This window comes from Schistocerca nitens, chromosome 2, assembly GCF_023898315.1.
Source record: "Schistocerca nitens isolate TAMUIC-IGC-003100 chromosome 2, iqSchNite1.1, whole genome shotgun sequence".
NCBI lineage: Eukaryota > Metazoa > Arthropoda > Insecta > Orthoptera > Acrididae > Schistocerca > Schistocerca nitens.
Window position 1 is genome coordinate 641,493,088 of NC_064615.1, and position 14,720 is coordinate 641,507,807.

The following is a 14,720-nucleotide window of genomic DNA, read 5'->3' on the forward strand; positions in this document are numbered from 1 at the left end:
TATGTAGATATTAACACCCAGAATGTTCAATCATATAACTTCTGTCAGCTTTATCACGATTCCAGTTTTTTGCAAATATGTACAATGTACAATGTACATATTTGCAAAAAAACAGGAATATACATTGTACATTCACCTCTCGCTACCCTAGTTTGGTGACTCAAGTATAAAACCGTAAATTAGAAGATTTAATGCTTATTCTTCTTCGGTTCTGTGTATGTGTAAATTACAAAAGAAAGCTGTCCATAGTATGAAAATGTGAATGGAAATCTTACATTTCAGGATCCTACTCATCATCCTTCAGAAGTAAGAAAGAAAGGAAGACTTACAGAAAAATGAAGAAATGTGATATTTATGACCATAGATTAAGGGCAGTATAAAAGTCAGAGGGAGGAAAGGACATTAATAAGAGACTTCTAGTTTCATTTTAAATTTCCATACCCTTACATAATATTTGCTGAACATCCGTATGTAGATATTAACACCCAGAATGTTCAATCATATAACTTCTGTCAGCTTTATCACGATTCCAGTTTTTTGCAAATATGTACAATGTACAATGTACATATTTGCAAAAAAACAGGAATATACATTGTACATTCACCTCTCGCTACCCTAGTTTGGTGACTCAAGTATAAAACCGTAAATTAGAAGATTTAATGCTTATTCTTCTTCGGTTCTGTGTATGTGTAAAATAGGTTGTCCCACTGTACATTGTACATTACACTGTCCTCAGCCACCACCAGAAGCAAAGAGCAAGTATAACAGTTTTTTCTATGTGTTTAGTAATAATTTTAGTGTGCACAGGATACTAAAATTATCACCAGTGGATGGATTGAACATCATCTTTTATATTGTGGCATATGATAATGTCATACAATGTCCAAATCCAGGTAGATACGTTTTTTTGTATTTTTATTTATGTAGGCTGTTGTAACTGACTGATCTGTAGCATAGCCCTAGTTGTAGGTTGGGTTGAAAGGCAACAGTTTCATTGTTCTTATGAAGCAAGCAAATGACAGAGTTACTGGTAAGGTTGAAAGGTGACAGTTTGGTTCCGGGTTAGCTAAGCCAATGAATGTAATTCATGGGAACTACCATAATTCTCATTGTGACTCATGTTTTATGTGCATTGCATTTTGATCAGTTCTTACCTTCTGTCATGTTGATGGCACCATGGATGGTGGGTGATGGCATGTTCAATATTCCCACACCTAGTGCATAGGACAGATATTACATTTTAACCATGCAACAGAAAAAGGTGGTTTTGGAATTGAGTATTACACAGTGGGTCATTTTCAAGTTGTGAACTGATTACAGAATGGAGCAGTAAGGTTGAATTACTACTCTGTGTTTGGGAGTCATAGATTTTGAGCAAGATTTTGTACTCATTTCTCATGAATGTGATATCCTAAGGCATTGGTTCATCCTGAAGAATATAGACATTGTTAAAAGAAGGTGACATTTTGCACTTTTGCTGTAGTCATTTTATTTTATTATTACAGTAAAAGTGGAAATGGCCACCTTCTTTTAGTAAATTTGTTGCTGTGTTACCTTATATGAAGAAAAATATACATTGCTGCTGCAACTAACATTAGGCTTCATCAAGATAGTTATTCAGATTGAAAAAGGAGGCAGTTGCTAGGATTCCATTTCAAGGAAACTATTCTCATTGACAAATAGAGGAAATTTTTAGGTCCTTGTACTGAGAATACAAAAAGGAATATGCCTTGATGGAACATACCAGAACCACCTTACTCTTGCTGAAGACATCTTACTGAGGAGATTTGAACTAACAAACCATTAACTGCATTTGATTAACATTCCATTACGCTACCTACCGCACTACTGTTTACCTCTAGTGCAGATGAGCTTCATCTGTTAATTGAAAAAATTTAATACACCATGTTTGAAAGTTTACAGTCAGTGTGTATTGCAAATTTTAACTTACGGCATTGAAAGGAGAACTTTTATTCTGAAAATCATTAAAAAACTGAGGGTTGCGGAGTGAATTGCAGAGACATGCCTGGTGGGAACCGTAATGAGAGTTTTAAAAAAAAGAACAAACATCTCAAAGAACAGGCTTAAGGCAAAGAAATAATTATTTTTATTTTTATTTATTGATATGTTCCTCTATACAAACGTTTTCCTCCAGTATAACAAATACCTGGAAATTAATACATCTGTTACATAAGATATTAATTTATCCCCTCAGGATGTCCCTCCAGGTGTTTCGATCTTATACATCTTCCTCCTCTGTGCCAATTCTTCTCCTTTTAATTGTACATTTTGAGGCAGGTGGTCATAGGGCGTCTCTTTCTCTTCTTTCCGTGTTTCCCATTCCAGGATTGTTTTTTGTATTCTGGCTTCCTTCATTCTTCTTACATGCCCGTACCATTGTAACTTCCTTTTGTCCATCACCTCATGTATTCTTTCTCTTACTTCCATCCTCTTTATTATTTCATCATTTCTTATTTTCTGTTTTTTAGAAATTCTTGCTGATCTTCTCCAGAAGCCCATTTCCACTGCTTCTAGTTTTTTTTTTTTACATGTTTCAGGTTAGTAGTCCATGTCTCCACTCCATACATAACTATGCTCTCTAGTATTGCTTTATACACAATTCTTTTGGTTCAGTTTATTATGTGTCTGCTCCATAAGACTGAGTTTGGTACTCCAGTGACCTTCCTTCCACTGCTAATTCTTTTATTAATTTCTACCTTTGATTTTCCCTCCATCACAAAAATGGGTCCCAAACAACAGAAAATATTGACTGTCTTAATTCTCATACCCTCTATGTATAAGTCAACTGGATTATTAGTGAGGTAATTTGTTTTCTGATAATTAATCTTCAATCTGCAGTTTCTGTATTATATTGTTAACTGATTAAACATGTAATTTGCATTCCTCCCCCCCCCCCCTATCATGTGCTATAACTACTTGATCATCAACAAATAGTAGGTTATGTAAATAAACTCCATCTTTAATTTCTGGGCCCATCCCATTGCATTTATGAGACTATACCTTCAGATTTGCATCTATATAGATTTTAAATAATGTTGGTGGTAAGGGGAAGTCTTGTAACAACTCCCTGGTTGTTTTAAATTTCTGTGGAAGTGTATTACCAATTTTTCCTTGACATATGTTGTCTTTATATATTTCCTGTTTTATTTTAATTAAAGGATCCTTTATGTTCACCATGTATAATGCTCTACAAAGTAGTTTTCTTGGGACAATATCATATTCTTTTTCTAAACCTATGAAAATTAATCCTATGTTTTTTTATTTTTATTTATTTTTTATTCCCCCCCCCCTACATTTCTCTAATATCCGTTGTAATGTGAAAAAATTGTCTACACATGATCTACCGGCTGTGAAGCCACATTGTTCTTCTTGTGTTTTAAAATTTATTTCCAGCTTATTTTTAATTATTTTCCCAAAGATTCTCATTAATGTGCGTATAACACAAATTCCTCAATAGTTCAAGCAGGTTTTGTGATCCCCTTTCTTAATTATGGTATTAATATATCCTATCTTCATTTCCTTGGATATTGAATCTCAATGTAACATTTTATTGAATTACTGTTTTATTAGTTTCACAATCTTATCACCACCATTTTTTTAAGAACTCCAGATTGATACTTCATGGTCTAGGTGATTTACCATTCTTTCCTGTTATTAGTACCTCTCTCACCTTGCTTTCTAAAATTTGTACCTCCTACCCTTCCTGTTCCTTTCCTTCTACTGTTCCTTCCTCCAGATATTCTTCTCTATCCTCATTTAATCATTTCCAGAAATATTCTTCCCATTCCTTTGGTGTTATCAGTCGAAGATCAGTTTTGGCTTTCATCTCTTGTTGAAGCCCCACTAATACTGACCACACTTCATTCACTCTCCCAAATCCTAGTTTGCTATTGACATTAGCACATGTCCTTTCCCATGCTTCATTCTTTGCTGTACTTGTGTCCCCCCCCCCCCCCCCCCATCACTTCATTCTTCTTTTCCATGTAGACTGTTGTTGTTGCTTCTGATTTATCATTCAACCACTGGTTTAAATGTGTTCCTCTTTTCTTTAATTGTCACCTCTATTTCCTCCGACCACCATTCTGCTGTACGGCTGTGGTTGTTTTCCCTTATGCTCAACACTTCTGTTGCTATATTCATAACATTGGTTTTTATGTATTCATATATTTCCTATGTACTTCCCTCAAATTATTCTTCCAGTGTCCTTTCCATTCTGGCAGCAAAGAATGTTCATATACTTTCATCTTGTAAGTTGTCAATATTGAATTGTAGATTTTGAACTTTCTCAGCACTATTCGTTTTAGTGTTGTTAATATCATTCTTTGCAGTTTTACAAGGCCAAAAACTCTTCATTTGTACTAGACAAGGGCTTGATCGACACTTGGCTCCTCTATAAGATCTAACATCCGCTTCCTTGAATCTACTTGTGTGTCTAATGATGATATAATCTATTATAGAATGAAGTTCCTAGTATTCTGCTGCCAAGTATATTTTTAAATGTCCTTATGTTTGAAAAATGTGTTGGTAATTTTTGGATCAAACTGTTCACAAATCAGTCATTCTCCATTGTCATTACATTCTGTCTCTCCGCATTTTCCCACTGTCGTACATGATTCTCTAATTCCTACACTTCCGTTGATATCCCCCATGATAATCAGTTCCTTCCTCCTTGGGACTTTTTCCACAGTTTCCCCAAGGATTATCCTGAAAGTATCTTTTTCCTGGTCTCTTGTATCTTTCATGAGTACATGTACACCAATAATTACAACTTCCCTGGCAAATAGTCATTTCAATCATAATAAAATGTTCATTAATAAATTCCAACATTTTGGTTCTCTTTCTCCATGCTTTATTTATCATAATGGAGATTCCTGCTTTGGGTCTTACCACTTTGGACACACCACTCCAAATATGTACATAATTACCAAGTTGTTGTTCTCCTTTGTCTTTCTCTTGGTTTCAGAGAGTACAACATCTGTTTTGAACATGTTAATTTCTGTTGCTAATCTATTCAGTTTTGTGGAGATACCATGCACATTCGAGTATCCTAATGTCATTTTCCATTTTTCTTTGCCTGTTTGTTGCCCATGATTTCAATTTTTCTGAGGCATATAATTACGTTTTTTAGCATTTTAACTTTTTCACATGAGTGAGGAGTTGGCCCACTGCACCACCTCTAACCTGAGGGACCAGGTAATCTATTCTTAAAGTTCACTTGCTTATAGTCTTTGATAAGCAAATATCATGCTACAAAGCAGCAGCCTCTAGTTTTGGTCCATCCTGGGTATTTTATTTCCTCGGTACCCACTATACCTGTTGAGCATTCCCCTATCCATCCTTTAGGGAGACACCCGATGGGAGACTAGCAATTCTACATGGAAATAAATAAATAATTATGATTGTAACGAAAATGAAATTTAGGTGGTTGGGTCATATAACCAGGAAAATGGATGATTGATGGACAAAAGAAATTTTTTATATTGTATATGCAGGCCTAGACCCCTGCATATTTGGCCAGTGCACTCATGGTTATGTTTTGTGGGCCAGGTACGGCTCCTGCCTTACCACAGGAGGTTGTTCATCAACAGAAGAGCCGCTGAGCTGTTTACCACCAAGCCTTCTACAGCCGTCACAGCATCTGGGAGCACAGTCTGCACTGATACGTGATGTGCAGGTTGCAGTAAACAGTGCTGCACTTTTGTCCATGCAGTCACATGTTCATCTGGCACTACACCTGTACACTTTGACTGATGGGTGCTTAAGTTGCTGCACTGCCTCTCAATGGCCAGTTCAGCTCTGAGCTCCAGACCAACCACCAGGCGCCCTCAAACCTATGCTGCTAGCTGTCACACAGTGCTGCCTTGCACCTTTGCCTGGATCACAGCCGCTGGACACCCATCAGCTGCCCTGGAAGGCCCTACTTCATTGGACCTGCTGCTTGATTGACCATGAGCTCACAGCCTCTTGGGACCATAATGCTGCACATCTACACCACTTCCCTGTACATTACCACTACAGATATTCATTGACTTTGTCATAGTGAGCATCTACTTCACGTTGTCATAGATGGACATTCAGTTGTACTCATGTGTGGACCTTCATTCTCTAAAGCTGTACTGAGTTAGTTCATGGTCAATAAACAAACAGTTGTTATTCCAGTGCCTGGATATAAGTCACTACCTTGGTACACCATTTGGCCAAGGATAGTTCATATTATCGGATTTTAAAGGATGATGAAAGACCAAGACAAGACCAAGACCCAATGGAAGGTGGATAGATGGCATCATAAAACATCCGAGAGCAACATAGATGCTTATAGCCAGAGAAAGTGATGCGTGATAAAATGTAAAGGAGGTATTTCTTTGGTAGCAGATGTCAAATGGATTGTTATTGTTATTATTATTATTTTCGATTATTCCCATTTAAAGAGAGCGTTTGAACTTGAATTCCTTTATGATGATTGTTTATATTTTTTCTGAGCCCAAATTATCTTCATGTGTTCACTGTGTTGTTTCTTTTGTGCCACTGTCCATTTGCATCCTGGTCTCTTCTGTGTTGTGGTGTCAAATTTATGTTTTTTGATGATGTTCCTGAATTCAGTTCTATTTTCTGCATCGTGTGCTTGTCTGAGGTCCTCTTCAACTTCTTTTATCCAATTTGTTTTTCCCCTGCCTGAGTTGATGACTTTAAGAATTCGCTTTGAAATTCTGTTTTCATTCATCCTGTGGATATGTCCGTAGAACTGCATTCTTCTTTTCCTTATTGTATTTGTAATCTTGTCTGTGTATTTATATAATTCTGATGTTGGTCTCTTCTTCCAGATCCCTTGCTCTTGTATCAGGCCAAAAATTTTCCTGAGGATTTTCCTTTCTTGTTTCTCTTCTCGTTTTCACATTCAGAATTTCTGCTGTGTTACTCTTGGAGATGGCCACACAATGTTGGGTGACTTCCAAGTATACAGTTTCTTGTTGGGTTTTTTGCATTGTGTTGACATAATTACGATGCTGAAATTTTCATTAAAGCTTATCAATCTTTCCCCATTCTTGTTATTTCTCTTGTGACCTGTATGGATTGCGGTGATTTACCTGTATTTTTTTCTCTTTGCCTAATTGTGTGTTAAAGTTGCCTATCAAGATTATTATATGGCGTGTGGCAATTTTGTTTGTTGTCTCTACAAAGTCATTCCAGAAGTCATCCACATTCTGGGGGTTCTTCTTGTTATAGTTATTTGTCGGTGCGTGTGCGTTGATCAAGGTATATGCTTTGTTGGCCGATTTGACGGATACCGTTGATATACGTTATAAGGCAGACTGGAAGTAAATGACAGAGTCGCTGATAGATTGTGGACTACAAATGCTGTACCAAACTGTTTGAGTCCTTTCTCATTAGTTTTAACTGCTGGTTTTCCTTTGTAGATCCTGTAATTGTCTGTGTCAAAATGGTTTTCGTCCGTAAATCGTGTTTCTTGGATTGCAAGGATTTTGATCTGGAATTTTTGCAGCATGTCTGTAAGTTGTTTGATCTTGCCCAGTTTGAAGAGAGTATTAGTATTAAGTGTACTGATGAAGTGTCTTTGTTTTGTGTGTAATAATTTGGATGTCGTCTGGTTCTCAACCTTAGGCATAACATAATGCTCCTGGTACCCAGAATCCAATGACCAGGTAAAGCCAGCCTTGCAACTGGTGCCTGGGGCAGTGGATTCATTCCTTGTGTTATCATCATGTTGAAAACTAACTTGGTGGTGGTCCTTCCGAGGAAAGGTCACAAGGAATACGACTTGATTGTTGAGATCCAAAAGGTTGCTGTAGCCACACCATCTAGGCAAACAGACGCCGACCCATAACCGCTGGATACCAGGCAGACGTTAGTGGATTTCGGTTGATAGTTTTGGTCCACCCCGGGTATTTTATTTCCCCGGTACCCTCCATATCTGGAGAGCATTCCCCTATCTGCCACCTGGGGAGGTTCCTGATAGGAGACTACCAACTCCACACGGGATTGTTGTTATTGTTATTTCTTTCCTTTCTCAGGCGTTATGTCTGGTTAAAAATGGAAATTGACCCGGGCCTTGATCAAGCGTGACTTCCTTTTAACTGTACGATATATGTTACATTGCATTTAGGAACTTTCGGGTAATTGAACATGTATCAATAATTACAGATTTCTGTAGTTGTATATATACGTTTGGATGTAGCTGTATTGCATTGATGTACTGGTGGATATTGGTGTGGTATGACTCCTGTAGTTGATAGTATAATTGGTATAATGTCAACTTTATCTTGATGCCACATGTCCTTGACTTCCTCAGCCAGTTGGATGTATTTTTCAATTTTTTCTCCTGTTTTCTTCTGTATGTTTGTTGTATTGGGTATGGATATTTCGATTAGTTGTGTTAATTTCTTCTTTTTATTATTGTTATTATTATTATTATTTCTTTCTTGTCTCAGACGTTATGTCTGTTTAAAAATGGAAGGTGACGTGGACCTTGATCAAGCGTGACTTCCTTTTAACTTTACGGTATATGTTACATTGCATTTAGGAACTTTCGGGTAATTGAACAAGTGTCAATAATTAAAGATTTCTGTAGTTGTATATATAAGTTTGGATGTAGCTGTATTGCATTGATGTACTGGTGGATATTGTGTGGTATGACTCCTGTAGTTGATAGTATAATTGGTATAATGTCAACTTTATCCTGATGCCACATATCCTTGACTTCCTCAGCCAGTTGGATGTATTTTTCAATTTTTTCTCCTGTTTTCTTTTGTATATTTGTTGTATTGGGTATGGATATTTCGATGAGTTGTGTTAATTTCTTCTTTTTATTGGTGAGTATGATGTCAGGTTTGTTACGTGGTGTTGTTTTATCTGTTATAATGGTTCTGTTCCAGTATAATTTGTATTCATCGTTCTCCAGTACATTTTGTGGTGCATACTTGTATGTGGAAACATGTTGTTTTATAAGTTTATGTTGTAAGGCAAGCTGTTGATGTATTATTTTTGCTACATTGTCATGTCTTCTGGGGTATTCTGTATTTGCTAGTATTGTACATCCACTTGTGATGTGATCTACTGTTTCTTTTTGTTGTTCGCAAAGTCTGCATTTATCTGTTGTGGTATTGGGATCTTTAATAATATGCTTGCTGTAATGTCTGGTGTTTATTGTTTGATCCTGTATTGCAATCATGAATCCTTCCGTCTCACTGTATATATTGCCTTTTCTTAGCCATGTGTTGGATGCGTCTTGATCGATGTGTGGCTGTGTTAGATGATACGGGTGCTTGCCATGTAGTGTTTTCTTCTTCTTCTTCTTCTTCTTATTATTATTATTAGGCCGATATGGTGAGCAGTTTTGTGCTTTTTATTGAATTGGGAGACTATAGCTACTTTTCTTCCAGTGTTGACTCTTTATGTAATAGCTTGATGCTAATTTTTATCCTGATACATGAGACATTTTGTAAAAAAACCATACACACTTTTTGGAATAACAGAAACCCTATCTCCATTCTGTATTCCATAAACACGTAACTACTAATGAGTTTCCAGAGGGTGTAATGGCAAGAAATTTCAAATTACAGGATGTATACAGTTTTTTCATTTTATCTCTTCTGCTGCAAGTTAGCTGTGATCAATATAAAAATTATGGCATGTGGTTTTGTATTCTGATTTTTAATGTGTGTTCTACTGTTCTGTGACTGAAACATTTTGTTATTTACAGTGGAAGTACTAATTTGATTTTTCTTTGTAGATGTATTATCAAGTATCGAGAAAAAATGGGAATTATGAACAAAATGGAGCATTTGTACAGTGAATATTTTAAGTGGTACATGAACCCTATTGGAAACCCGATGAAGAACACCAGAGAAAAATGGCAGTATTTGCTGTATGAAAATATGGAGGGTCCAAGTGTTGTGAGTATATTGTTGAAAGCACAATATAAGAACTGTGTATAAATTTGTTGCCACCCGCAGTTATAGCCTGTGCTTGTGGTAATACTGCATTGCTACATGTTTTTGCATATATCATAACTTTTCCTATCCCCAGAATATTTAAGTTGGTCTTATGAGGTACTGCCAGTCAGTGATTTTGGACACTGGGGGGAAGGGGAGGGGGATTTTGGGCAGTATGGTTTATTTGCTCTTTGCACCTGCATAGCAACGAATTGCTGCTTATTTTCACTTCTGTGTGCCAATTATTTTAAGCCCAAGATTGTACTTCCCGCATTCTGTTATTTATTTTGGGCTGAATTATTACCTAGGTAAATATCTGATGAACAGTCTTGTTGTTGAAAGTTCACGCAGTATCATCAAGTGGAAACTTTCTTTTGTTGCACTGGCAGAAAAGTATTATAACTGCAGTTGTCAATGAGATACATGACCTATGGGACTGAGACAGTTGCTTTCAAGTGTTTTGTATAAAGTTATGAAATAATGATGGCTTTTTACAATTTTGTACTGTGGGGGATAATCTTCGACACTGCCAAGAACATATAAAAGCAAAGATGGCGCTAAAGTACAGTGCAGTTATGACCCAGAACTTTTAGATAAAGCTCTTCATGATATTCAGTGTGGCAAATTGTCATATAGAAAAATGTGTGATTTGTATAGTTACCTAGATCGACCCTACAAAATAAAATTCTGGAAATACATCCAAAAAGATTGGAAGGACAACTAGTATTAACTGAGGAAGAAGAAGAAGAAGAAGAAGAAGAAATGTTGCATTAAGGTATCTTCAGGGCAACATGTTGGGGATTTTCTTTCACCAGACTGGATATTAGATGTTTAATGAATGGCTACCTTGATAAATATGGTCAAAAAGAGAACATATTGTTTAACAGCTTACCAGAAGAAAAACGGGTCCATTTATCCAAGTGACATTTAGAAGATCTCTCTGTTTGCCCAAGCAAAAATATTAAAAGAGATTATGCAGAAGTGAACAAAGCAACAGTTAAAGTGTATTTCTAAAATGTAAATCCAAAGCTGGAAAATCTCCTGCCTAGCAAAATAATCAATGTGTGATCTGAGGTTTTCCCGGCGTACAGAAATCTTGAAAATTTCTTGGGTATTCAGCCACGTAGCTTCGTCCAAAAGGTGTGATGTTTTGGTAAGCCGACTTCTTGCCATCTTCAGGCATTCTTGGAGTCTACCATTTCTGGATGTGCTCGTCAAGCAAAGAGCAGATGGCACTCTAGCACACAGCACCTACCATAAGCCGACACATACAGATTTGTACCTGCATGCCTCCAACTGTCATGCTCCTTCACAGCGAGAGGGTGTTCTGAGCACACTGATGCACAGAGCACGCGAAATCTTTGACTGTGACAGACTAGAAACTGAATTACAGCACTTGCAGGCCGTGTTCTGCATGAACGGTTATAACAACCAGCAGATAAAACGCCCCTTAAGACCGAAGAAACTGAGACCGCAGCCTTCCGAGGACAAAGACAAATCAGTTGCAACGGCAATCATACCGTATGTTGGGAACGCATTGGCAAAGATTGGCAGAATACACAGAATATACAATGTCAAGTGCATGTTTTGCCCTCCATCCAAAATGAAAACTTTATTGGACCAGTCAAGGACAACTTAGGACACCGGAAACTGGGAGTTTACAGCATCCCTTGCCAGTGCGGGAAAATGTATATAGGCCAGACCATCCGGACAGTACAGGAGAGATGTAGAGAACATAAATGCCACACAGACAATGCACAGCTGACCAAGTCCACCATGGCAGAGCACTGCATCTCACATGGACATGACATGAACTACAATGGCACAAAAGCGTAACAGCAATCGAACACTGTCCAGGGTTGTATCTTCAAAGAAGCAGTGAAGATACAGCTGCATGATGAACTAATAAAAAAAGACAGCGGTTTCCAGCCAAGCAAAGCCTGGGGTCCAGCTTTGAGTATGATTAAAACACGACGACATTCTACACGGATCCGCTCCTGCCTGGACATCTGAAGAAGAAGAAGAAGCATTGTCACCACGACGGCAGAGTTCCACAAGTGGCCGTAGCCACGGAAGGACTGCGGCCCATGATCTGTCATGGGGCGCCGTGCTTCCCCCACCACCCAGTGTCGCCCTTCCCCCAACACCGGTCTCTAACCGCTCGGAAGTGCCCAGACGGAGGCTGCGAGAGAAGAGTCGAGATTATATATAGTCGGCATCCATCAGAGATCAATCAGACTCCAAGAACGCCTGAAGATAGCAAGAAGTCGGCTTGCGAAAATATCGTGCCTTTTGGACGACGCTACCCGGCTGAATACCCGAGAAATTTTCAAAATAATCAGTTAACGAGACCACCATGTCAGATAATCTTGATAAGCAGCAGGTACTTAGAAAATGAAGGAGTAAGCATTCTGAAAAAGTTATGTATTCATCAAAATCTAATGTTTCAATAAAGATGGCAGCAAGTGCCGATTGGTAAACTGCTTTCTCTGTGTGTCATTTATAAATTTGAGCATTTGTGGGACATGTGGCAAGAAAGTGACCCACAGGGAACCCGTTTCAGTAGGAATAAGAGTGGATGGTTTGATTTAAAGACTGATTCTTTACAATCACTCTGCCCTGTTTCAAGATGCAAAATGGGCCAACAATGATAATTGGGGACAACGTAACCAGTCAGTTGTCTCAATCTGTTGTCAAAGAGAGTGAGCGGAACAATATTGCATTCATTTCTCTTCCTCCTAATATCACCCACCTCTTCCAACTTCTGGATGTAAGTTTCCTTGAACTGTACTAACTAAATGGAAGATGTAGACTTGTGGAACAATTTCCAAGGATGCTTTTTCGTTACTTCTGAAGCAGACACGGACTAATATTTCAGCAGACGCTATTGGGAACATAAAAGGTGGATTTTGTGCCACAGAACTAATCCTATTTGATCGTCATCACATCTTATGGAAATTGCTTGATAATGAGGAGTACCAGCAAAGCAGTGCAGAGGCATGGATTCCCACTGAAGAAACGCTAAAAAAGGTTTGTTGTCCTTCAAATAAGTCTAGTAGTCCCTGTCACCCCAAACTAGACGTTCCTCATGGGAAATCAATTATGGGCCATGACTTCCGGGAAAACAAAAATAGTACCGAAACCAGTAATAGTGCTTCTAGCAGGTGTGAAAGTGAAAATAGCCCATCATCCAATGAAGTTTTACTGCTGAAAGAAGAGACTTTCTTGTTGCAGATTATAAATACATAACTGGAAGCAAGGAGCATATGAGGTAGTATTTTGAAGTGGCCACAAATGTTAGTGCAAGGAAGGTATATGTGTAAAATTTTTGCACCCACACATCATCAGTAGAATTGTATTTGTGTTTCCTAATGTGCTTGACGAAGACACAATGCAGAAAGAACTAGTTTTGCAAGTACTTCCTACACCAGCTGTTTATTTTTAGAGAAGATACGCTTTAGACTTGTAGGACATTATAACTTTATGGTGAATGTTTGAAGTGTTTGCAAATTCGTTTTGAATGTTGAGTAAGAAAACTAATTTTGATCTTTTTTAGAATTTCTTTATTTTGTTTCTATTCCTAATATTTTGATTTAGAACTTTAAAGATTTGCAATTGAATATATTAGGAAATAAGAATTCACCTTTAATGTATTAAATGCATTCCCTCAATCCTTATCACCTTTTTGCAATGATGGACATCCTTAAAATGTGTTAAAAGTCACTAAAATCAAATAGGAAGAATGTAGAATTAAAAAAAAAAAAATCAGTTTATCCGCAAATTCCCCCATGCACAGCATTCAGCGGGGAGGTGTTACTCTTTTCAAAACATTCTAACTCTTTTATTTTTGTAATAAATATCAATTTTTATATTTTTCAAAGATTATAAGTAAAGTTCCATTTAATGAACATGAAGTACAAACAAGATTGCATTGCAATTTATGTGCGAAAAATGACATCATCAAAATAGTTGCCGTACTTGTCTCCAAGTAGTGGCCGTTCTTGTCCAAGCATTGTTGCAGGCCAATGGAAAAATTGTCCATACATCTTTCAAGCATACCAAGGGGAATTTCTCAAGTAATGACTTCTGCAACCACTTCAAGAGTGTGTGGTTTTTTAATATAAACCTGAGATTTCAGGTAGCACCATAAGAAATAACTGCATGAAGAAGGATGTGGACATCCCCATGCAAAGAAATGAGGTGACATCAAAAATGTACCTTTAGGAAAGCCATGAGTTGTCGTGTGGTATGGGAAGTAGTCCCAATCCTGCTGAAACTGAACATTCTCAAGGTCACTCTGGTATTTTCTCAGTTCTGGCATAAAAAATTCTACCAACATCATGAGGTAACACTGTGAGTTAACAGTGACAGTGCATTCACTTTCTTGGAAGAAGTTGGGTTCAGTGATGCGAAATTGGGCTAACCTGCAACTCATAGTTACTTTCTCACTAAGTAGGGGCCTCTCGTGGAGTTTCCATGGATTATTTTCTGACCCATACCAGCAGTTTTGTGAAAGTTAGGCTCATCGCTCATTATCAGAATAATGTAATTTTCCAAGGTATTCAGCATTCTTTCTCCAAACATATGCTGTTTATGAAGTCATTTTGCTTCAGTCATTGACCCACCCTGATTTTAAAAGGATGAAAGTGGATATCAAAGTGCAAAAGGTGGTGAACTGACCTGTATGAAAAGTGCAAAATGCGAGCTTGTTCTACCACTGACTGCCGAGGGCTGGGCTCCACAGCTTGT

General features: G+C 37.7%; 1 protein-coding gene across 1 annotated transcript in view; it reads left to right on the forward strand.

The window, feature by feature from the left end:
- The window catches only part of LOC126236756 (DNA-directed RNA polymerase, mitochondrial), a 295,970-nt gene that overhangs the window by 142,301 nt on the left and 138,949 nt on the right, over positions 1–14,720 (forward strand). Inside the window, exon 11 of the mRNA XM_049946296.1 lies at positions 9,770–9,932. Coding sequence (XP_049802253.1) covers positions 9,770–9,932 — 163 coding nt within the window. The remainder of the gene's footprint in view (positions 1–9,769; positions 9,933–14,720) is intronic.